The sequence below is a fragment of the Seriola aureovittata genome, chromosome 9 (assembly GCF_021018895.1).
Source record: "Seriola aureovittata isolate HTS-2021-v1 ecotype China chromosome 9, ASM2101889v1, whole genome shotgun sequence".
Taxonomy (NCBI): domain Eukaryota; kingdom Metazoa; phylum Chordata; class Actinopteri; order Carangiformes; family Carangidae; genus Seriola; species Seriola aureovittata.
In genome coordinates this window covers 21,955,470-21,982,006 of record NC_079372.1, presented here as the reverse complement: position 1 = coordinate 21,982,006, position 26,537 = coordinate 21,955,470, and the positions used below count along the sequence as shown (strand labels likewise).

General features: G+C 40.5%; 1 protein-coding gene across 1 annotated transcript in view; it reads right to left on the bottom strand.

Annotated features, from left to right (window-relative positions):
* The window catches only part of prkcz (protein kinase C, zeta), a 105,903-nt gene that overhangs the window by 21,234 nt on the left and 58,132 nt on the right, over positions 1–26,537 (bottom strand). The window contains exons 6-15 of the mRNA XM_056384340.1: positions 21,065–21,196; positions 18,910–19,000; positions 17,854–17,909; positions 17,192–17,386; positions 12,721–12,818; positions 10,934–11,020; positions 7,904–8,039; positions 7,589–7,676; positions 7,162–7,281; positions 1,476–1,555 (exon numbers count right to left, since the gene is read on the bottom strand). Of these exons, the coding sequence (XP_056240315.1) occupies positions 1,476–1,555; positions 7,162–7,281; positions 7,589–7,676; positions 7,904–8,039; positions 10,934–11,020; positions 12,721–12,818; positions 17,192–17,386; positions 17,854–17,909; positions 18,910–19,000; positions 21,065–21,196 (1,083 nt within the window). The remainder of the gene's footprint in view (positions 1–1,475; positions 1,556–7,161; positions 7,282–7,588; positions 7,677–7,903; positions 8,040–10,933; positions 11,021–12,720; positions 12,819–17,191; positions 17,387–17,853; positions 17,910–18,909; positions 19,001–21,064; positions 21,197–26,537) is intronic.

Below are 26,537 nucleotides of genomic sequence, written 5' to 3'. Positions count from 1 at the left end.
TTAATTTCCTAAAAGTCATATGTGCTGAAATGTAGATATTCAGAGTTTTTAATTGTTGTTTTCCACCCTGTCTCAGGCTCTCCGCCCCAATCCCACTGGTTCCTGCTGAAGAGGGAAAACACCTCACAAATACAAATATATAGTTTCATTTAAAAAAAACAAAAAAAACAAAAAGCCTCAGTAATTTCCTGAAACAGCTGGACACTGCAGCTGTTAACCAACATTACTCAAACAGGAAACAGTGCATTCGTTGGGGACTATTTTCAATGGCGGATTAATCCAGAGTTGGTGCTCTAGTGAATATTTGCAGCAGCAGGAAAGTGTGTGTGAGTTTGAGTCAGGATAAACTACAGTGTGTGTGTGTTCATGGTAAAGGAGGAACATGTCACCCAGTGATAACAGTGTGACTCACTGATGTGTTTTTGGAGACAACAGTGGAGCTTCAGAGGAATAAGATGGTAAATGGCCTGCATTTACATGGTGCTTTTATCCAAAGTGTTTTACAGTTTGATCAGTTCATTGTTGGTCTTGATCTTTTCATGGGATATGTTGACTATAAGAAAAACACAGAATATCACCAGACTGATAATTTCATCCATCACAGAGAATACTGTCTAGAGATAATCTGTTTCAGCATTTTGTTAAATATGCTTATTTGTTTTCTTTCTGGGAGTGAGATGCCTAAATTGATATGTACACACAGGATGTGTAGTTTGCCCAGTATAGCATAAAGACTGGAAGCAGGGGGGAAACTTACAACAACGTCTACCTCTCACCAATTCAGTTACATGCTGGAAATAATTTTCTACTTTGGCACAGTGACTTCTGGGAGTAACAGTAATGTTTCACAGAAAACCAGTGGAGACGTTGCACATAGGCACTGGCAGATGGATAACCTCCTTGTTTTTATGCTCAGTGCTATGCTAAGCTTGGCTAATTGCGTTGTGGCTCTAGCTATTTACCGACAACACGGACGGGAGGTTCATAGTGATCTTTTTATCTCACTCTTTGAAAGGAGGCAAATAAGAGTATTTCCCAAAATGTTGAATTATTCCTGAAAGTCCTGAAATTTTTCTCATCTCAGCGATTAGGGTTCGATATCGTCATGTCCGTACTTCTGTTTTTAAACTCATCTCATCATAAACTCAAACCTATTTCATTAAGTGACCAACAGCGAGTTTCGGCCCCCGAGGCTGCAGCACAGACTGTGTGGCTGAAACATGCAAATCCTGCCACAGATTGTTTCTACAGTTTATTCTGTATTTCTCTCTGTATACTAGTTTTACTATTGCAACACAGGAATAAACAGACTCTGGCAGTCTGAGCCAAATAAAGAGGCCTTCCCTGGCTTGGCAATGATCCCACACGTGATGATTTGACTGAGCAACAGTGCAAACAGACAGAGAGAGAGAGAGAGCGAGAGAGAGAGAGAGAGAGAGAGAGAGAGAGGCTGATTGGGAGTGGACGGCTCTCACCTTGTTTAGAAAGCCCTTGAGCACGCTGGCAGCTTTCACCGACAGAGACCTTGGGATGCGAATGGGCTTCTCAAGAATAACTGTTGGCAAAAAGAGAAGGAAGAAAAGCAACAAAAAAGATAAAGAGAGAGAGGGGGAGAGAGAGAGAAAGAATGAAAAGGACAATCGTGAGTAGGGAGGAGGATGATTCACGGTCCAACCTGCCTGTGGGTGCCCGTGTCTGCTGTGTGGGAGTCAAAGGGAGGGAGAAGATGCAGAGGACACTGTTCTGTTCTTTCACTCACTTTTGATGGTCTACACACAACCTTGAGACTCCCACAGCTCAACGATGTCACACGAAGGAGAACAAAAACACTCTGAAAACTCATTTTTCCCTCAAAACCTAAATCCAAGGATGCAGCGCTGCTTCACACATTAGTGCTTCACATTGAGGTGACCAGGGTTTCTCTTTTTCAATCTCAGTTCATGGTCATGTGACCACTGTGTGTTCTTACATCTATGTGGTTATTTTCCATCAAACGTTTCAGGGTAAGACAAGTGGCTGTTGCGCCAAAAAACGCCAGAACAAACCCAGAAATGTCAAATATACGATTTAGATCCAGTTCATTAATTATAAAAACACATAAAACTAAGAACTGTACAACAAGCTTCATTCAAGCTATTAGTTCACATTTTATTTGAGGAGAACTGCTTTAGAAACAGGGGACAGGGACAAGCTGACCTAGTGCCATCTCTTCTCTCTCTTCTTCTCAAAGAGCGACCCCTGGTGGTCTGCGAGTAAATTTGGTAAAATATCATGTTTTAAATTTAGTATCTCTCAAACTGTCTGCGAGTGACCACAAAGCCTACTAGTAAGTGGTCTATAAGTGTTGTTTTCAGGATTAAATCTATTCATATGTAAATTAAAACATTATTATTTGAATTGGCTGTTTTGCAGTGTAGTTTGACTTCAGCCATGTAATCGACTCATGTAGCTACACCAGTTCACAGATTATGTTACGATTTTAAATGTGGATGAAGCCAACTGTACGTTCACACCGGAAAGCGAAGTTGGTGGGCGCTAAAAAAAGACAGCTAGCAAGTTTGTTTGGGATCCTTGGTCCTTCAAACTGTATTTAAAGCAGACAGACATGTCAGCTGGTATCTTTGCGCCATCTGACCACAAGTAGGGTATAAGCTAACTGCAAAGAACTGCAAGAAATCTTTGAAATTAGCAACGTTAACGCTACCGAAGTGGTCAACACTGTGGTGCTGGTTAGCAAGCCATTTCCTCCCTCCTGTTGTCTAGAGCGGAGCACTTCTAAACTGTTATTGGTTGCTGCAGAACAAGACTGCTCGCCGGCAAGAGACACTGGCTCACATAGAAAATGAATGATTTTGACGTTCTCGCCACTTTTGGTCTGAACGTACAGTTATGGTTAACCTGCCCGTGGATACTATATAAATGTAATAAACAGCCTTAATTGTAATTCAACATAATTCTTCTTTTTACTTTAATCCATCCCACCTCTGAGACCTAAACCCGCTCGGTCCCTTTAATCTCATTAAAAACACATCCGATCAGGTGAAATTACACCCAAAACAGAAACGTGGTGATGCTCAACAAGCTCCTCTCTAGTGCTCTACGTCATCGCAGCTGAATTACTATTGGCTGTTGGTACAAACTGGTGAGACGAGAAGGCAGTCTGATGTTATTCTAACCAGGTCTAATCGATCCATTGGTGTGGCTGTTGTTACCAACCTGACCCAAGACTTTGAGATGTGTTGAAAGATCTGGACAAAGCTAGTAGATTCAAACAGTTGATAAAGTGACAGTTTAAATCAGTTGCTTCCATTATATTTCAGTTATTAAAACCTTGTGGCTGGTTTCGCCTCTGAATCTTATGTTTGCCAGTCTCTCTCTCTCTCTCTCTCTGTCTGTCTAAAGCCTTGGGACTGGCATGTGGAGCCCTGATACCCAAAGCAGGGCTTAGCACAGGGTCTAGCAAGATGGCATATGGCTGGGTGGCTCCTATAGCGACAGGGTTGGTTTCCGTTGGCAGGCACTCATCCAGAAACCTGGTGCTCTACCGGTGAGACCGCCAGGAGGATGGTGCTAGTGGCAGATGCTAGCCACGGAGCCACGCGATGCTCCTGACAGTCACAGCAGAGACGTTATGCGTCACACGAGGCTTCTGTAGTATGGAGGAATGTCTGTCATGGAGGACTGTGTGGGTGTGAGGGAAGGGGGAGTGGGTGAGGGGGTGAGCTATGTATGATTACCATATGGATTGAGGAAACACATATGTATAATAGTAGGACAGATACTGGATACAGCCACGTTGAAATCATCTCATTTATGTGGTTTAGGTTGTCACAGTGATGTTGTGAGGTTGTCACACACAATCAAAAAGACACATCCACACTAATGTCATAAATGACCCTGATTCATGTTTGCTTCAGCATCTTACAGAATTAAGTAAATGTGCATGGGTGTCATTTCTTGGCTGCCTTCTTTCTAACACCCAGATCCATAAAAATTATTTACATGTAAATTTTGCAGAATTATAATTTGCTCATCATTTGACACCTGGAGCAGACAGAAGAATTAGATGAAGCAAATGGACTGTACTTATATAATGCTTTTCTAGTCTTTTCGATCACTCACACCACAGTGCATCTTCTACGCTTTTCTATCACACACACTCACACACCGATGATACATTAGCAAATCAGGGTTCAGTATCTTGCCCCAAGGAGCCGAGAATCAAACCACGACTTTACAATTAGAGGACAACCTGATCTACCTCCTGAGCCACAGCCGCTCCAGTACAGCAGTCGGAGCAAATCCAAGGAGCGGAGATGCACATTAATGCTGGGAAATATGAAAGTGGCGAACATGCAATCAAGCGTCAAGCCAAGATAATACATGTCTTATTGTCGACGATACGTGTTTTCGTTTTTTTTCAGCAGGATGGTTTCTACTAAACACAACTTTGACAGTTTTGATTGCATTTACTTTCTACTGAAGACACAACTGTCAAACAGAGCCATCTGTGGACACCACCCCATCCGTACCCAACCCCCCAACTCCATGGCACAGTGGTCCCCCCTCCTCACAAATGTATTATCTTTGCATTAAGAAGATATTAGAACATGCAGTAAAACTGGCTTTTTGGCTGGGGAAAGTAACAATGACAGAAACTGATTATTTAAGAGACACAGGCCAGTCTGTGCTTCACAAAAAATGTAGCAGCACATTAAAAAAATACCCATATGTAAGCATGAGTCCAGACTGAGGTCATTCTCCCTCAGTTCATTTTGCTATGTGAGGCTTTCCAAGTACCAGTAACCGCTGGCTTTAGATGTCTACATCCATCTCCTTATACTATTAAAATCATCACATAAAAAGTTCCAGCAACAGGAAATGTGCTCATAAAACAGTAAGTTCTGGGTGATATTTCCTGATACTCTAATCCTAACAGTTACTTTGCAGTTTGACTGATGGAGGACGGAGACCTGTGTTATCAGCTGCCTCAGTGTGGTTATTTGGCGACGTATCGGTTCAAATGAAAATGCTGTTAGCTGCCAACTAATGTAGAAATGCTGAACTGTTCCTCTCATGCATCCTAAATCTCATCTGTAAGAGAGGCTGTGATGTACTGCCAGATTTTCCACAGTTCATGAGGGGTGGGGGAGCAGCCATTACAGCATGTGTAAGCAGCAGTGCATCATTACATGAGTTCTCAAATATTAACCCATTTCTCACACAAAACAAACTGTAACAGCATAATGTCAATTTTTAGTCAAGTTCCATGTGGATACAGCCAGCTGTCACAGTCTGGTCATGCTTTAAGACATTAAAACCAGAGTGGTTTTTAGCCAGGTCACTGTGCATATTTTCACTCATCTAATGGGCTTTGAAGAGTTTAATTAGTAGAATTTCCTCTGACTATGTGATCTGTCAAATGAATTTGCACCACACAAATCACTAAACTGGATTTCCAATGAGGAAATAAGGTGGAGATTTGTGAATTTACAAAAAGAAAAAAAGAAAATAACACAGGAAAAACATTTTTATCAACAGGAAATGTATGTTTTCCAGCTGTTAATTCCCTTACCAGGCTTTATACTCACTAATGTGATATATGACAATGTCATGTATGAACAAGTAAACTGCTAACTAAAACAAATTAACATTTGAGAGAAATAAAATTAGCCCTGCTTTCTGAGATTCTTCCATTTTAATGAAGCATGCTGTGCCCATCTAAGCCTGGATTTACACAGACATAAATCCTTTACAGCCTGGAGCTGATTGTTATTCCATTACATGGAGTCTATTTTACCTACTCTCAGAATATCAGTTATGCGTCACAAAGGGTTAAATTAACATGTGTTTGTTTAAATGGCACCAAACATGTGCTCTCAATATTCATATTTGATTTCCCACTACTCCTCTATACTCCCAATCCCTTTAACCATAGAGAATGGAGTTAGGAGCTGGGTACATTCCTGCTGAAGGAACAGGGACAGATGTGGGACAACATGAAGAGAGGATTAAAAAAAAACTGTCGGCAGGAATTTTCTCAATAAAAAGCTCTTTTTAAAGTGAAAATTTGCTTTTAGTTAATACCTGTCAGAACTACAGTCACTGACAACTTTCAACATTTAGAATGATTAAAGTATTTACTGTTTCTTGTCTTTACATTTTGTAGAAAGCATTCACATAAGTGTTGTGGCCATGACATTCAGTTGGTCATTCCACCACTGTTGTTCAAAGTGAAATATCTTGACAGACATTGGATGGATTTCCCCCCAGAGGATGAACTCTAATGACTCATGAGACACTAGCGCCACCAGCAGGTTAGTGTTTTTTTTCTTTAGTTAAGGGTTAAATGTCTCAACAACTATTTGATGTGTTGCCATGAAATCTGATGAACATTCATGTCCCTTTTGGATGAAGCGTGTAATCAAATAGCTCCACTTTGTCTTTAGAGCTAACTAGCAAATGTTAGCATGCTGACTAAGATGGTGAACATGGTAAACATTATACTGTACCTGCTAAACATCAGCATGAGAACTTTTCTGATGTTAGTGTTTAGCCCTGAATACAAAGTAACAAAGCTGCTTGTGTGGATGTAACATCTTGTTTGCCTTGCCAGCAGAATGGCCTAAGGTTAGCAATGCCTGCATGTTGGTCGATCAGTCTATTTGTCAGCCCAATACTGGTTCAGAGCCAGGTTTGCTATGGGATTTGGTACTTAAGGTGCCCTGAGGATGACTATGATGTGGTGACCCTCTAATAGTTCATCTAACGTCATCAGGTCAACATTTCCTTTGAAAATAGTTCCTTTGTACGCTTACAGAGTGGTCTTTTAAATCTGTGGTCTCTATATGATTCAACCTTTTGAAAAACATTTTGCTAGCCAAGTTGACCTTTCCTGTGGAGGACACTCGCGGGTAATTGAAATTTTCAATTTCCACTGGGCAGATGCTTACAAAATTTAAAAAAAGCACATTCCTTCTACGCCAAAGAAAAAACCTTTTCAATGTGGTCACTTGTTTAAAACCCCTGATAGCTTTTTGAAAATTACGGTTTTGGTACTGTTGCTTTTATGATACGGAACAATCCAGACAGCTACTTGTTGGTAAACCACATGCAAAATTGTTCACTAAAAAGAAAAAGAATTAAATTCCTCTCTCTCACCTTGAAAGAGGTACTCCTCTGTGTTCATGTCAGGATTGTCAGTGATGATGTCAAATGGAGACCTCCCAGCCATCATCTCAAACATCAGCACACCCAGAGCCCACCAGTCCACACTGAAGCCTGAGAGGGTGGGAACGATAAGACATTCAGATATTTATTCAGATGAGTGTGTGGCATGAAAAGACATTTGGCAGGACTGCTTTCCAAACTTCTCCCATCACACCAGAATAAATCACAATCTCAGGCTGGTCATTGTTGGAAATTGTCTGCGTGAATGTGTGCTGCTTTGCATCTTGGCCCACCAAAGCCCAGTCTTTGTTTTTTCATGAATCTTTTGACTATTGGGAACCCTTAAACCAAAGATATGGTTGTTGGCATCAGTGTTTAGACATGAACTGATCCCACCCGGCACGACTCCCGTGCTCACCGTAATCCTCTCCTCTGAGGATCTCAGGTGCGATGTAGTTGGGAGTTCCACAGAAAGTACTGGTGGTGTCACCTGGTCTGATCCCTTCCTGGGTAGAAGAAGAAGAAAAGGAAACAAGTGCAAGGGAGAGTACAGCGGTTGCAGAGATGGAAGAGTGTGGAAGATATGATGAGTACAAGAACATGAATGGTGGAAAAAAAAAAAAAAAAACACAGAGGCCCTGTTAATACTCCCAGTCGATTCTGATGTACTGCATTATTGATAACCCTACGCCAGCAGTCCACAGTCTACTGGAAAAATCAATCCATCTCTTACCTTGCACATGCCGTAGTCTGTGAGCTTGATGTGTCCCTCGTGGTCCAAGAGAACGTTGTCCAGCTTCAGATCGCGATATATGATGCCCTTTTCATGTAGGAAGTTCAGAGCGATACAGATTTCAGCAGCATAAAATCTGTGAAGAAGCAGGGAGAAATGAGGCGTCAGACCTATCCTCTACCGCCTCCACCAGGCCAAATATTCCCACCTGTACACCAGGAAATATCAATATCAACAGCCACTCGTAGCTGTACATGATGTTTTGTCAAAGTCACAATGGAAATTTTCAGACCTAATAACATATTTGTAATATTTCCTGCACAGCACATACATGAAATGAGCATTCTCCCATTAATGTAAAAGCACAATATAATAATGTAAATGTACAAAATTAATAACCATCAATCTAACAATCTATGAATGTTCATCTGAGTACATATAGTACATGCCAGAGAAGTGAAATGAACCCACTTGATTCTATTACAGGTCCCATATTGTATTAAGTGAGATTTCCATGTCTTTTTTAATTATAAAGCAGGTCTAGGTTCTACATTAATACTGGGAAAGTATCAAAGCGCTCAGTCAACAGAGAAACGCACACAGCCTGTATTCAGAAACTGAGCCTTATAATGAGCCGTCAGGACTTCTGTAACTTTGTGATGTCACATCAAAGCAGTCACCATATTTAGCCACGCTCCAAACCCAGACCCACCATCCAACCTTGCAGGATTTGGTTTCTCTGAGTGTTTACCTGAAATCTGCTATATTTTTTTATATTTTTCCTCCTCTGATAAGCTCACTGAACTGTAGATGCTAGAGCTCCAGAGAGAAGCCTGAAAGGGGAGATGTAAAACTACATTGAGATAATTTTTGGTTCTTAAAACTACAAATATATGTCCTTATGGATCAACACTTAAAATAAAACTTTGAGACCTTTAATTTTGTTAATTTAATTTGTGCATGACAATGTTAGCCCCACTACTAGCAAAGCTCGAAGAACAGCAAGATTCTCCAGTATGTTGTTCATTCTATCCAACACATACATATTGAGGATTTAATGAACAATGCAGGATCTAGGGGGCACTTATGTAACTTTTATTAAATGTTGGGAAACTGTCAGCACACTGTCACTGTGCTTCGACGTAATTTCCCTGTATTTGGTTTGTTATAAAGCAAACAAAATACAGAAATACAAAAATATATAATGAACATGCAACACATTTGTTTACGTCTAGTTTATCAATGAGTTCTGACGTTTAAAGGACTTTAAATCAGTATATTTAAGTTATCAAGATTATTTATTCTGATCCTGTGAAAATATTTAAAGTCAACATTACTCTTTACATACTAATGCTTTAACAGTGACTAGATGTACTGTGTGCCTCTTCGGTGAGTCAGTAGCATGTTTCCTCTCCATGTGTAGGTAGTGTGTATTCTGTCTCTGGGAGATAAGCCTTCATTAACACTGATGAGCCTCTCTCTCCGTCTGCCTGTTGTAAATCCACGATTGTCAAACACTGAGGGAAAGACTGTCGTGAAGCAATGTTTGACAGAGAAATCACAAATCCCACATTGCTCCCCCACGTTTTCACTGTGACAGCCCTCATTGTACAGCGTTGTTTCGTTGCTGGCATCAGACTGATAGAAGCTGCGTCCTATCGGCAGCACCATCCGTCGCCCACCGGCCCGCCTCCCCCACTGCACGGGGGAATGCAGCAGGGCTCTCTCTAAGAGCACTGCTCATGAATATGTACAATCATTATGAGTGATTAACATGCTGCTTTGCATATGTACAGCCACTGTCTCCAGAATACAGATTGCAGGGGCCGATTGGGGCCCAACAGTGCCTCTCTAAATTACCCAGCCTTTGATCCTGCATTTATCAGAGCCGCAGTTGGAGTGCCCTGCAAGTAGACTGGCACAATGAATTATGGGTGCTCATTATATTTCTCAGAGTTGGGAAAAAAAGAGTGTTAAGTTGGGTTTTGGCAGCATTGCCACATCCATGCTGCTAAAGGTTCCCATTAAGCCTAGGTTTGTGAGGAGTACTTAGAGGAAGTATGCTGTTGAGGAACAGTTTAGACTGAGTGCAAAGAAGGTGAATATAAAAGCATCTTCAGAGATGCACACCCACTACAGCTGTCCCACACTAAAAAACAACATGCTTTCAAACTGATGCTTTTTGTTCTAACTGAAAGACAACAACTACAGTGCACACACTCTGCCCTTCACATAACACTGTCACGTGAAGTACAGAGGAACCACCTGGAGGAAGTTCAGTCAGTCTGCCCAAATAGCATGGATGTGTTTCCTGTGTAGCCGGCTGACTCTGCCATGTCAACTCAACCAAGACCCAGTTATAAATTCACCCTCTTGTCTGTCATGCCCTGGTCATGCAGCCAATTCCTGGAGGCCTCACTGCAGTACCTCAACTTAGTCCTGCTATCTTTAAAACAGTCTGAACATTTGAGAACAGCACTCCACTTCAGTTACATTTAAAGGATCGGTGTGTAATATTTAGTGACATCTAGTGGTGAGGTAGCAGATTGTAACCTACTGGATACCCTGCCCCTCAACCCTCCCTTTCCAAGCATGCAAAAGAAAATACGGTGGACTTCAGGCCATGTGACAAGGCAAAAGATCCCGTCTAGAACCAGTGTTTGGTTTGTTCATTCTAGGCTACTGTAGAAACATGTGCAACATGGCTTCCATGGAAGATGACCAGCTCTTCATGTAGATACGAAGGGTTCATTCTAAGCAAATGAACCTACAATGATTCTTAGTTTCAGCTGCTTATACACTAATGAAAACATAATTATTAATATTATATTCAATTCCGCCTCCCTCAAATCCTATACACTGGTCCTTTAAAAATGCTACTTATACATGCACCTCTGGTATGAGTTAAGATCCTTTCCATGTGAAAGTAACACAGTTAAAGACTATCTACTTAAATACAGATGCTTGAATTCTGGACTGGGACTTTTTAATCATGTATGTAAACAGATGTGCTAATATCTGGATATTTACCTCGCATGTTCTTCTGGGAGCTTCCTTTGTCGTTGCATATGAAACATCAAGTCCCCGCCATTCACATATTCAATCACCAGAAATAACCTGGACACCAGAGCATAATGGGAAAATGCATCAGTATACAGGGAATCTTTTAAAAATGTTAACACTAAAGAGTTTTGAAAAATTTTAAAAATACACACATACGCAGACAAAAAAGGTCTTCAGTATAGTAGATATAAAATGGGACATGTGCTTTGTCTGTTTATGTCTCTTTGATTTAAATGGATCTGTTCCTTGAGAATTATTCTGTATCTTTAAATATGATTCTACCAACAAAAATGTCTCTAATGAATGCTACAGAATGAGTGCTAGAGGGAATTATGGGTTGGTTCTTGTTAAGTTATTGAGTTATGGCCTTAACATGTTTTGTAAGGTCAAAGTGAACTTGACCTTTGACATTTGATGATCAAATTCTAATCAGTCAATCTTTGTGTCCAAACGAATGTTTGTGCCAAATTTGAAGAAATTCCCTCAAAGTATAACTGAGATATCACATTTATGAGAGTGGGACGAATGGACAGACAGACAACCTCAAAATATAATGCCTCTGTCTCGCTATGTCTACTGAATGTCTAGTATTGTTCACTATTTCATATGGCTGTTTTATATAATAGTTTTTGGACATGCTTTTGAGAAGATTGCAGCACGTCTCTGCAGCAGCACATTGGCTAAAAATATCTAAAATGGAGAATAGAACACTCTGCACACTTCCAAGGCAAGTATTTCATAATGAAGCCAAGCTTTTGATGAAGAGACCTTCATCAAGGCAAATGTTTGACAAAGAAACTTACAATGACATCAAACAGAGCACACCTGTGTTTTTCCATGCATGTAAAAACCGAGGGTAAAGCAATGTAGAAGCCATCAGAAGATCAGAATAATACTTCTATATACTATACTTATAAGTATAGGATATAAGGGGAAGAAACATTGTTGAAACTGTTGAAGTGCACAAAATATGGCCTTAAAGCATATTAAAGGTCCCATATTGTATAAAGTGAGATGTCCATATCTTTTTTGATTATAAAGCAGGTCTAGGTTCTATGTGAAAGAATCAAAGCGCTCAGTCCACAGAGAAATACACACAGACTGTGTTCAGAAACTGAGCCTTGAAACGAGCCGTCAGGACGTCTGTTACTTAGTGATGTTATAATGAAGCAGTGACCACCCTCAGCCACGCCTTAAGCCCAGCCCACCTGGACCCACCATCCAACCGAGTGCTTACGTGAAATCGGCCATTCATAAAACAGTCAGCCAATCAGAAAACAGGCTCAGAGTCAGAGTGGTTTATGATTCTTAAAACCAAAAATATATCTTCTTACGGATCAACACACAGGGAAAGTGTAAAATATGGGACTTATAATATAATCCATCATAGCAAAGTGCTGCTACAATCCACATTTTAACAGGATGTTCTAAGCTCTTAGATTCATCATGCCCTGATGAAGTACAAGTAACTGAAAGCATCACAGTAGTTTTAGGGCAGTGGAGCTCCATGAGACAGAGGCATAGGATGTCAGGCTTCTGTTACACAAACAATAGTTAACAAGAGACATTCATTTCCATGGGATTTGTTGATGATAATAAACTCATAAAAAATACACCAACCTCATGCATTAATGAAGTGCAGACCCTCATCAAACTAATATGTTACATTACTGTAAATTTCTGTCACGTGCTGTGAGCTGTGTGAGAAGTAAAGTGCGAGCTCTCACAGAGTTTCACCCTTTTCAGGCTCTTACCGACTTTCTGTCTGGAAACAGGAGTGCAGGCCTACTAAGAAGGGATTGGTGGACGCCTGCTCAAACACATGCTTCTCTGTCTGCACCCAGTCGATATCCTGGTGAGATGAGGCGAGACAGACGGAGACAGAGATGGCATGAAGGAAAGATAATGTATTAACAATCAATTTGTCTGATCAATACACTTCCACAGACAGATAGAGAGAGACCACAGCGCAGATAAAGAATGCAGTTACTCCAGACAACACTCCTCTCACTCAAGATTATCCTCAGACTGTTTTGCTGCATAAACACCAAGCCTGTCTTGAAAACCACCAGTGAGTGTTTGACGAAATGACATACAGACAGAGCTGCTCTTTTATAACCTTAATGTGTTCTAAGTGTAGAAGGACAACCTTGAAGTAAACCCAAAAGCAAAATCCACATTTGTCGAGGCATTTGACTAAATGTTTGGACACAGTCAAATACAGTAGTGGTATTACACTAGTATTACATTAATGGTAAGACCTGAGCACCTCACCTTTAGGTTTGGAGCTGGACACCTACTTGTCTTACTTCCTGAGTCTCTCGGCACAGTGTGTGATCACACACTCACTCACTTGCCTGTTTGAGTTTTTTGTTGTGATTAAAATTGTAATGTTTGATATAAAACATCAGCTCAACCTCAGTGTGATGATTGCTTTAAACAAGTTGGATTTTTCCTGCAAAGGTGTAACTGGGACTGTATATCATATGTTATTGGATTATTATTAATACAAATAGATTAATATGCAAATAAGTAAAGTAAGAGTATTATTTAACAAATTATATCAAAGAGGGGTTTCTAGATTTCTAGTGAGAATCCTGGTTTTCTGGAAATTCAGTATCTGGTCTGTTCCATGTGAATATCTTGGCTTCCCCAGCAAAAAGGGAATCATTTATTTCATTTAAATTCCATCCATCAATAACACAATGACAGAATGTGTGACTGTTTTGGTCATGGGTTTCAAACACTTCAAGGAAGTCCATGTGTCAGTATAAAGGTCCTTGATGTGTAAAAGTTTGAGAACCACTGCTCTAGATGCCTAAATGTAAATGTCTGATTATTGTTGTTTGTTTTGTTTTTGTGTGGATTTCTTTTTTTCCTCTTTTCCTTGAGCTGTGTCCTTAATAATGAATGAATGAATAAAGTTTATTCCTATATCTCCTTTCCAAATCAGATGTCACAAAGCACAAAGAGTAATACGTAAAATACAGATATTTATAAACCTACAGTATCTTTATTCAGAAATCCGTTCTCTGGAATATCCAGAGTGTATCATTATTATGAGTCCTCTGTGGTTTTAATTGCTCATACTTCAGTTGCAGAGAGCTGTTCAAGTTTAGCCTGAGGTGAGGATGTTTGATGCTGATTTAAAGTGTCATTAAGTTGAAGATGGTTTATGTTTTATGTAAGCTAAAACAGAGAGTGTCTGAATTCTGAGCTCCCCATGCTGCGCTCCGACACCGTATGCTTAATTTATAGCACCACAATAGAGACCCCATATTGTGAACATGATATCAAATTCCTTCTGGTCAACTCATTACTAATTAAGGAATTTATAATTATGCAGAATTCACCATCACAACACATCTCCTGTTGGTCATTTCATCTCCTTTAATAGTTTGTAGTCAGCTCTTACAAGCTTCCTTTGATGTGAGGCATTAGACTACTGCAAAGATGAATTATTAAATTAATGTACACGAATATAGCCATTAAAAATGAAAATGGGATGTTCACTCAAAACACTGATAGAATACAATGATTTCCTCAAATCTTTTATGGAATCAGTTTTGTTTTGTTCATAGAAAATTTGGTTTTTAACACTGGATTTAAGTATCAAGTGTTTCTCTGTGGAAACCAAAAAAAGATGATGATGATGAAGCCTGCGACATCATCTATGTCGTCCTGAGTTAGTTGTGCAGATGCTGGATGATGCAGTTCCCCTGGACAGTGTGGATACATGAGTCCATGGGTCCGTGTTTTTTTTAAGGAGTTATATGTTGAGCAACAGCACCATCTAGTGGCAGTATACGCTTCAGCTCTCTTCTTTTATCAGGTCCTATTCATCTCCGTACAATCGCTCTCATGCAACTTTGTCTTTGATTCTTTTAATGTGTACACAAAGCACATTGTGACGAGTTCAGTAAATGAACTGTGCAGGATAAACACACTCTCCTTTCCTTTATACTATAATAGTGAACGATCAGAGGTGCAGCAGCCTTCACGTAATTTCACAAGAGGTACAGATGATTAAAATGCCCAAGATCACATACTTCAGTTCTGTTATTTCATTATTTTTTCTCAATAAACTTTTTTATGGTGTTGCTTTTCTTCAGTGTCCAATAATAAAAGATGATTTGAATTCTTTCCCAAAGTGTCCTTGCAAAATGAAATAATGGAACGGAAGCGCGGCCTGACTAATTTGGGATGAATAGTATGACCATCGAGGACACACTGAGTCTGAAGATGTCTTACAGAAGTTGTGTTAACTTAAGTTCACAGACTTTTGCTTTCCAACTTATGAGTTTTGAATTATTTGGTTCAGAAATACAACTCGCAGCACCTCTTTAAAGCTCATTAACATGTTGCTCAATAGTTTAATCTGTACACAAACAGGAATGTGAAAAATTCATTTTTTTAACATTTGGATGCAGTGACTGTGTGCAGCATTCAGAGAGAGAGGGGAGGGGGAGGGAAGGGGTGCAGGAGGAAAGAGAGCAGATACAATACATTCACTGCATCCAGCAGTGCTAGGTGGAAGGATACACTGCTGCTTGACAAGAAATAGTTCCAGCATGTAACTCCCCCTAAAACTGTAAATTATTGCTGTACATTTCTGTTTGTGTGCAAATTAAACTAATGCAATGCAACATGTTCATCAGGGAGCTGTAAAGGTGTTAGTACGTGCAGGCTAGCTATTTCCCCCTATTTCATTGGAGGAGGCATGTGAAAATGTTTAATTGTAATTTGGGTGAATTCACCCTTTAAGAGACTAAACATGGAAGTGTTGTAATAGTTTTTCTCCATGAACACTTCCAAATAAATTGTTTCTTAAACCATGGAAATAAGGACACACTGCGCTCTTCCAGCTGCACTCACATTAATAATAAATATATAATGTGAATGATGTGTGTGTCTGTGTATTTCCTGCTGTAAGAGCATGATGCAGTCTCTTCCTCTTTAAAATGAAGTTCACGTCATGTTCATCTGGCGATTCATCACTCCAAAAAAGATACCCGGATTTTATCATCTCCTGTGAGTCACCCACTCACTGACTCCTGCTTCCTCCTCAGCCTTTTTTTTCAATTTATGAGCTCTCTGCCACGTTTGTGTCATTTCCAACCCTAGTTTGCCCCCCCCCCACCCCATTCTTTTTCCTCTTTCCTTTCAGAAGCTCCAACTAGTTTCTGACTCAGTCTTTTTCACTCATTCCTGCTTTCCATCTCCCCAAACATCTTTCACTGTTATATTTCCATCCTCCTTCCACCAACCTCTGCCCTTCACATTATACCTCGATCCTTCCTTTCCTCACTGATCGCTGCACTTAGACCTGTTAAATAGCCCCAGCAGTTCTCAATCCGTGCCACCCCCGCCCCAGAGCTGCTGCTTTTCATTCTGTCCGGCTGATCAGGGGCTGCCTCCTTGAGATGCAAGGTCAAAGCAATTAAATAGACGATGTAATCCAAAACCAGCAATCCTTTAAGTCTAAGAGCGTGTACTGAAAGCGTGATTCAAAAGGTATTTAAAATTCATCTCCTCACCTATAAAACACATTAGACTCACTGATTTCCCTTTCACCCATCTTGAATCAGTGCAGAAGCCCTACACATCATCACCTTTTGTGTCTTGAAACGAGTTCCACCCCCCAGTGCAACTTTCAGTTTCACTTGGAAATAAGGTGGTTTTGATAATGTGGAAGAAAACTGTCTGATCGTTTAGCTGCTCCTGTTTCTTCACCTGTTGGACTTTGTTGTAGTAATGTACTTGTGTTTGCAGAACTAAGCCATTACTTTGGCGAGTACAATGTTATTGTAATAGAAATAATGGAAAAATGTCATTTAAAAAATAAAACCCAGAATTATCTTCTGGTGAGACAGCACTCAAAGATTCCTCAGGTTCAGTCTAACCGCTGACCTGAGTGAAGCGGCTTCCACTTTCTCTTCCTTTAATGTTGTAGATGAGCCATGGTCTCACACAGTGACCACTTACACTAAGTGTCTGTATTGTCTGTCCATTTCAAATGAAGCCTAGTTGTGATCTTTTATCTTGTTTATCTCATTTAAATGAGAAAAATAAAGACATATTGGCAAATGCCGCTCTGAGACAGGAGCAGAGATGGTTCATGTTTAGTGTGGTAACAAGTGTATCCACGATCTGGTCCGTCTGTCAGCATCAAGCAGCTCTAAGTACCTTGCGTGTAGCTATGTCCCTGTTTCATCAGTGCCTCACCTCGTCATCGTGGACGAGCTCCTTCTTCACCACCTTCATGGCGTAAACTTGCTCGTTCTTCTTTAGCCGAACCAGCAGGACCTTGGCGTAGCTGCCACGCCCGATCACCCGGATCAAGTCAAAGTCACCCAGCCCAAGAGCCAGGCCCTGGGACAGCTTGATGCCGTCAATGCCGTCCACTACTGCTTTGATGTCCTGCAGGGGGAAGAGGAGTGTGTTGATACAGTCAAAATAAATATGAACCTTAAGAGTTTTAGTTTGAATTAGACTGAATTTATTTTAGGCAGAAGAATGATCACACATAAAAATACTTTTTAAATAATTTCAAACACAAAATGATTTATGGCTTTTTCCAAATATGTGATGTGTGTATGATATTCAAAGGATGATTATTTTATCAACTCTAAGAAACTTCAGATTATTATCTATTATATGAATGATGAAATAAATTCCATAGTGGTGTTTGTTGTTGTTGTAGTGTTGTATCTGTTTAAAATTGTTTGGAAAGTATGAATTGAAAGCCAACTAGGGCCAAGAGTTAACAATTAGCCACAGCTATAAACCCTCTGTGCAACACATCAGTGTCATGCTCTGTATTGGAACTATGTTAAATAGCATCTTCTCTATTAAATGAATAGATAAAATAAAAAAAACCTTCTCACCTCTGTATCTGCATCTTCTGTTTTATCCACTGTACAGTTGTGCGGTAAAAAAGGTACTGCAAAAAACAGATACACACAGTAATTGAATTATGAGACACTTGCAATGGAACAGAACTGAACCTGCACTTATTGCTTTAACATGTTGTTCATCTCCTGGCCAGCAGAGGGAGGTAGAGGACACAATAAAGTCTGGCCATCCACAGGAAACACCAAACTAGGTCAATCCGCATGGGGTCCCAGAACATCTCATAGCAGGGACCCCCAAACAGTCCAGCACATCAGTCCTCAGTCTCCTATAATAGGATTTAAGGCTCTGTTCTATGGGATCCCATCAGAGAGCAGTAATGTGGTTAGATAACAGTGGAGAGTCAGTGTTACATAAGCAATGATAGTGAATGTGAGCTTAAGCTACCAGGGTCTACAGTGAATCTTTTCAACAAAGTTCTATTATTCATTAGTCTGAGACTCCAGGATTTACATCAAGAGTCCCTGACGGCTCCTTGATCCCACTCTGGTAGCCATGCACTGCTGTATATACTGTACTGTGCATGGAGTTTACAGTACACACAGTGTCTTCAAATGTACAACTACGGAAAAAAATACTGCCATAACTCTTCACTCTAAAGTCACAGGAGCTGTGTTAAGTCACGTATGCCTGTGTGTTTGCTGCTGTGATACAGGTGTCACTGTCGTGCTACTTCAATGTGAAGAGCAGATTGTGGATTGCGGATGTAAATGGCCACCGAGTCAGAGATGTCTGTGCCGTTTGGACAGTTTCACAACAATAAAGTCTGACTTATTTCAATCCTAAAAAGTTAGCAACACTATCCCCAGGCTGACTCTGAACTAAAAGCCATGTTTTCATGGTGATAGTCGTACTTACTGACTCCCGGCTCCATGTAACAAAAAAGAAGGAAAAGATCGCTCATAATAAGTGGTTTGCTGAAAATGCTGTGGTGTGTGCATGATAGATCTGAGACATTACAAAAAACTGGAGCCAATAACATGGCTGCTGTCAACTCCCTTGTTCAAAAAATAAGAAAGAAAGTGTCTTACTTCCATCTGTGTCCTCTGTATCATCTGGTGGAAGGTCCACCTCTTCACTCTTAGCATCTGAAGGGGGCTCCTGCGATGGCATGACTGGATCCTGAAGAAAGAAGTCAAAAAATCCACTTAAATATCCCCTAACACATTCCCCCCAATACCCGCTGAAATATCCACTCAGGCTTTTACACTCCTGGAAGAGCTTATAATGAATCATGTTTGCAAGGACGAAGGAGAAGTCTGCTCTAAGCTAATGTAGAGAAACGCTGTTGCTCCGAGACTCTAATGACAAAGTGTTAGTTTTACTGGAGAAAGAATTCATCTTATCGAGCTGCAAAGTCACTTATCAGGCGCTGAAGATACCGAGCTGAAGCTGTGATCACTTCACCCAGTACCAGAGCAAGGATTGTATTGACTGCATTGATTTCCTTGTCAGGTTTGAATTCTGGATGTTTGTGTTTTGCCTTGTGGTCAGATGGATTGATTGCATGGAGCACACTGATTTGCTGTCACTAAACTTGAAGTCTCATTTCAATAGAATGGGAGAAAAGAACAGGAGAACGAGCTGCAGAAAGACAGGAGACGTTCAAAGACTTGTGCTTGAACACATTGATCTCTTTGATTTTTCAGCAGCTTACAGCACGTACTCAGGGGAACAATTACACATTTCCTAATTATTCGTTAATACAGCTGTGTGCTGCCAGTGACTGTGAGATGCGGGTCACAGAGACACTAAGGAGGTTAAATGATGTAAATCAAAGTGCAAACTATTTTTCAGACTAAACTAAAAAGTACAGTGAGCAACACTCAGTGCAGCGTGGGCGCTTTAGGGTTCTGGCCACAGAAAACTGTACAAAACTGAGCAGGTGTTGAAATGTAATTAATGTTTTTCGTGCACAGAGGGTGAGCTACACTCATTTCCCTTCAGTAAAACTTTACATGAAGATCACTTCACTTCACTTAAGTAGTAAGAGCAGAACAGATTTTATGTCTGCCTCTGAAAAGAAGTAGAAGAGTCTGATTTTCAGTTACCTGAACAACCCTGAGCCCACTGCAGGATTATTTCAGTTTATTACAACGCAGTTTATAGACTCACTTCAGGCTTCAGCTCTGACCTGCTGAACTTGCGCACAAAGTTTCAGGTGTTCACACTTTGGAGTTTATCTCTGTATGAAGTGGTTAATCTGGTTAAACTCATAGTCATATTTTCTTTCCTATCTTTACTCAACACCGTGATCTTTCACTAATTCTTCATTTCACATTCAGATTTTGCTTTCTTTCAAAACACTTTCCTCTCTGTCAAATAGTCTCTGTTTATGTGCACAAAAGCATTTGCCTGCACTCAGATACTGCTGCTCATTCTCGGATATTTTGCGAAATGACTCAAATGTTAAAATCACCCAACCAGGTATGACATTGACCGATTAAATCGTCACTGTCTCCCTGCAGGTGCGCTCCCTTTCTGGCTGTTACTGTTTAACCAGCTTCGAGGACAAGTCAGGCCAAGGACCTCGGGTCAGTACTTCATTTTAACCGAGCTGTCACTCTCTTCAGATTTAATGGGTATCCATAATAATATGCTTGGCTTTCAAATGTGAATTTCGCTTGATTATGTGAACACTGTTGCTAGGCAACAAACAACAAAAAGGACGCCGGGGTGTTTCTAACCCTTAAACTGAAGTGCGGGATGTTTGTGCAGCAACAGTGTATCTGAATGCAGGTGAGCAGGATTTCTATAGGAGAGAGAGAGGGCAGGGTTAACTTTACACAGTCTGAGGATGAGATGAAGGGTTAATGAAAGACCACACTCTTGAATAAAGACAGGAAAGAGACTTCATAAGCCTGTGCTTCTTTCTCATTTCTATAGCAACTGTAATGTTCAATAACTAACAGTGATGATGACCAGAACTATGAATATAAGGCCAAAATGATGCTTTAAACCCAAATAAATGGTTGTCTAAAATGAAATATAAAGGAGAGTCATGAAAATGTATAGTATATATATGTGAGACATGTTTTTACCACATAATACTCTCCCGCTGGGGGAATCAAATCTTCCATCCTTCACGTGGACTATATGTAAGCTTGATTTAAGAGGCTGTGTTGGTGTTGCTGTGACAGGCTGACGCTGTGCTTCCCGCTGCTCGGGACATGATGAGATACTCACCATAAGCCTTTGGCAGGTCTGAGGGATGAGTCTGTGACAGCGCTTATGGACCAGCAGTTTGCAGTTGATACACTTGTAGCCCTGCCTGCCCAGCCCCCATATCCTTTCACTACAGTGGCCACAGTAGGCTTTCTGTAAGACAGGACACACACGGAAAGGTTAGTCTTTAACTCGCACACACAATCACTGTTGATTCGTCAAGGGTTAATTAAGAGGGAGCATTGAGAGATATACGGTGGAAGGATGTGATGGACAAGCTGTGACAGTGTTGAAGCTCAAAACATCACATATCATCATGGCCTTATAAAGTTGATCCAGTGAACGTGATAGCTTAATCAGTTTCTATTTCACAGACGTGCACATTTATATTCTGCACTACCTCTATGACGTGGAACATTTACTGCTGAGCAGGTGATTTGTTTCTATTTAATTATTGATGCCGGTTTCTATTCTGTTTTTTTACCTTTTGTGTTCTTGTTTCTGATTTTTGATTCTTTGTTTCTTATATTGTGGTAGGTGGAGGGTTTTATGTGTATCATGTAAGCAACTGGATGCCTGCATGTCCTTCTGGAATCATAAAGTACCTACCTGCTTACCTTCACTCACACATCCAGCAGAGACAGAGCAACAGTAACATTCATTTGGAGTCATGTTTATGGCCACCTGACAAATGTAAATACACTTTGAGGACAACTTGCAAAACGCAGCCTCCACATTCATTTGAATGGAGCAGGTCTGGTGATACAGAGGGGTCAAACTAAAACAACTCTATTAACAAGTTCACTTATCAAAAATAAACAGGTATTGTTTTGGTAATGACCTGTTCTGCACTGACAAAGACTTTGAATTACACTGTTTTAAAAGTTAATTTGATTGATTCATTCATTCAGATAGTACCAACTGAACACTGTCTGTATTTCATATGGCAGCCCCTAAGGACAAAGCTCATAATGGAGAAAAAGCACAAACATTAAGAAGAATGTGCTCCAAATACAAAAACGCTGGGCTCAATAATCAGAGATGTACACACAGACTTTTTCAGGGGAAGAAATCTAACACAGTGACAGTGAGTGTAGTAAAAGATAAACCTATTTTCCAATTTGTAATATACGGTATATTAAAAATGTAATATAGACCACATTGCCTCTGTTCATTTTCATGTACATATATTAGTTCTTACTGAAATGTGGTGATGTATCTGCGAACATAAGAACCCAGAGTCCACAGAGGCAGTGCTGCTGTGAAACTGTCTGGTAAAACATAAAAAGTATTCATTATGTTTTCAGCCTCAAACAAACCAGCAGCAACAGATTATTATATTTCAACTCTGAGACTACATTTTATCTTCCACAAGGAATTATAACATATTTCAAAACACTACAGACAACAGAGGCGGCGAGAAAGAGACTGTTCTCCTCGGGATGACGGTGCTCATTGAGTCACCTTGGGATTCAGACTGCAAAGCGCCAGTCTCACCCGGCAGGGGGTCCTAACAAGCTACACTACACTACACTAAACTGAACATATCTATTTTTATGTTTACATTTCAGTTGTTACTGTATCCTACTATCCTGTATTCACTATATTATTGTGTGTGGTGAAGGGCCCGGGCTCCTCCCTTTCCTCACATACATCTATAGTAAAGCTGAGACTTACTGAAGTTCACTCTGTTACATAACGTGGTCTCCAGACTGTTTGTTCTTTGATTGGTTCTTTCTTTGAGGTTATTTTTTTAGCTCATCTCTTACATGGCTATATTAGTACCAGAGGATGTTTTGTTTGCAACTGAACGTCCCTGGACATCAAAAAATATGTCGCTAAAATGTTTCACTGGAGACCGAACACTTAAGATGCAGCGTGTGTACTTCGGTGCATCGGCTACATTCATTCACAGGCTGTATATGCTGACAGTGTAAAGAACAAAGAGTCCTAGTCAGGGCTCTGTTGCCATGGAAATGCAGCGAGACTTCAAAGGCTTCCCTCAGTCTTTCTAATCTAACTCTACATAGAGGTTAAGGCGAACATTTATAAATTAATCACACTTTTGCTGCGTTCCCAGTTCCCTTCCACACACACACTCTCACACCACCTGAAAATAATAAGTAATGTGAGGTAAAAAGAGCTGCTGAGGATGCCTGTCACTGCATCAAGCTTTGGACAGGCTTGAAAACACCAGGGAGTGCTATTAGCTATGCCTTTTATTCCTCAGCTTAGAAGACATCCAGGCGCATGCTGCTTTACCCTGAGTTTCAGGTTACAGATTGCAATCGAATCAAGTCAGACTGACGTCTTTAAGCTTCTCCTTTTATGACTATCAGAGATCTACAGCAGCAGCTTTGCAACTGTGTAAACAGTAAGTCTAGAACCATGCTAACAGCTCTGTGAGGCTGCACTCAGGCAAAGTGGTGCTTTGAGTTAAAACACTCACATGTGATGTCACAGTGATATTTAGCATGCATAATGTCCAAGTTTAACAAATCACAGACAACACTGTTTTCTAGTTTTGTTAAAGCAGTGATTCACAGGAGTCTGGAAAGAACCAGGGGCTCTGAGTGACCGGGAGACAGTGTTTCACTCAGCTAAAGTCGTTAATTGCCCAGGGGCCCCCACCTATCAGCATTCATTACCATTATGTAATAAATAATCTGATACAAACTAAAAATGTAGAGTTACAAATGTTTACATTAGTAGCATTTTCAAAATATAGATCATGAAGAACCATTAAAACCTAAAAAAAAAAAAACTAAATTACGTCAGATCGTAAATAACCCACATTATAAGGCCAGTGCTCATCAACACACAAGCCCCTTCAGGGATGTTTCCTACTGAGCGGTGTTGGTAACTTAACGATTGTATGTGCAGGCTTTACTAAAAATAGTTTGCAACACTGCTTCTGAGACGTCGTTGCAAATCGTTCATTGGTTGTTTAAGAGGAAGGGAGATGCATTTTGAGACATTGCTGTGGAGTTAAGTTTGTCAGCCCCTCGGGGCCCCTTAACAGCCACAAAAAAACTAAAACATTCAACGCCATAAGAACCATCAACAGTGGAGGTATATTAACTTGATGCTCTGACTGGGATCAGAGCAGTTGAGTCCGTCAGTGACGTCCGTGACGGAGCTGGATCTCCACACTGCTTGATGCTAAAATGTAAATTTAATCCCTGAATCCCAGAGTCTGCTCCAATGTGGAATTTCATTAACTTCATGATTTACCACATTTTCATCTAGAGCTGTCTACATAACCTGACATGAAGCGATATTCCAGCCTGACCAGTGCAAAAGACTTCACCACATTTTAGGGTAAACAGGAATAATGTAATTCAGTCACTGGAACCAGCAGAGATGAGGAGTATGTTCTTCTTCCATCTCTGTTTGTCATGTGGAAGCACTTCCTGTGTCTCAGATCAGATAATACAGTCACTCGGTAGCCAAGATTAAACTAAACCTTTTGACCATTTTGAGTGCACCATCCACGTATTTCTAGTGCACTTCATGTTGTCATGCTCAAAATATTAGGTGTAAGTAGGGAAGTGTGTGAGTTGAGTCTTGAAAGGCTTGGGAATAAAGGTACAAGTGTGACATTCCACCTGGCCTCTGTTAAGTGTCTTTCTGTCACCTGTCACTTTCTCAGTGTGTATGTAAGTGTGTATGTATGACCTGGTCTTCCCCCATTTCAGCTGTCAAAACGTGAAGTCTACTGTGTGTGTCCTGTCCTGCCTGCCGTCCCTGTGTTCACTGTTTCCCTGTTCGTGTGACTGTGCATGTCTGCCTGCTCCTCACTGGATTTGTTTCCCTGATTGGACAGCTCTCTCTGGTTTTGACCTTAGCATCCCTCGCCATCCCATAAGGCTTTTTGTTCCTCCTCACTGTAAATACACCACTGAAGTGCATCAGCTCTGCCTCAGGTTCTGCGTTTGGGTTCTGTCCTGTGTTTTTTGGTTGCCCTGCTTGCACTGGTCGTGACAACGAGATGATGATGAAAAGCTTTTATCGATTGACAGCCTTCCCTTCAGCCCAGCAGGGAGCATCACAGATCATACGAGTGCCTGGAAGCTGACTGGAATAATATTCTGAGAAGTGATGTTTGATTCATCTGTGACAAAGAAAGTGAACTGACCGATGACATCTGCAGTAACCAGTGCAGTGAAATCGGGTCATTACAGCAGATACAACAAAAACAGCCCCAAGTTCAACCATATTTATTTCCATCATAACCGAATGCAGTATCCACAGAATCAGAGACAAGACAGGCAGCAGGGTGTAAAGGTTAGAGGCTCCATCGCTAATCATGAAACTAGGAGAAATAATATGTAACCTTTTCTCAACATCATAATCCCCTTTTAAACAGATATCCCACTACATGGCCGTTATGAAGAGCACTCATTAACCGCCTTTGCTTGTTTACACTGAACCAAACACAGTCGTCATAGTGCGGCTACAGTGTGAGACTTTGGAAAACATGTTCAGGAATCAGAGGTGTGACATGTAAGACAAAAGCATTTGGCGTCTGTCCCTCCATGGCGACTCTCCCTTTCCACAGACATCGATCCTGCTCCATGACTGCCTCCACTACCGGTTTAATACCAGAACAACACTAAGAAGCAATTCAACTAAAACATTACCACAATGTGACATATTCTTCTTCTGTGTCATTTTACAAAATATCTACTTCACATCGACAGTAAAACACATGGTCACATGGAATCAGGAATGATTTTACCATCATTTTTTTTTTTTCCTATTACAGTATGACTGAATGGATATTTAAAAAAATACAAATAGAATACTCACTGTTTTCTAATCAATTATCTTTGTTCTACATTTGAACTTAAGGCAGGAAATCCCAGTTCCAAAGAAAAGAAACAATGTGTTCTCAGGAAGTAAAAACAGCAGCTGAGTCTGAGGCCCAATCCCAATGTCCCTCCTGGGGGACGTCACCTGGTAAGCGATTGAGTGTGAGAGGCTGCGAGGGCTCAAAATGGTATAAAGAGGAATGGGAAAGCACTTTCTCTGTCACATATCAAGTTACCCCGACGACGTCAAAGCATGTTGCATACAATTGTGGGTTCGGGACTTTTGATTATAAACATAATGGTGATGTTGGATAAGAGCTGTTGAAAATAGATTTGGAAATTCATCATCATACTCTGAATCTTGCTTGATATCTTGCTCTGAATCACCAGTGACCTGTGCGTTTATTAGTGTTTGTTCCATTCATGCTTGTTTATTAACCGTTCTTCTCCTATCTTCTTTTTTTCCGTTTCATGGTGGTTGTTTATCAATCTTTTAATCAACCAATGTCTGTAGAGTTCCTGGTTCAAGATTTTTACAAAACGTCCTTTCAATCCATCCAATAATTGTTGAGATATTTCAGTCTGGACCAAAGAGGAGCACCTACCAACATTGCCGTCTCTAGACCCACACTGCTACTGTAGCTAGAAATAATTATAGTAATTTTCAACCAATCAAATTA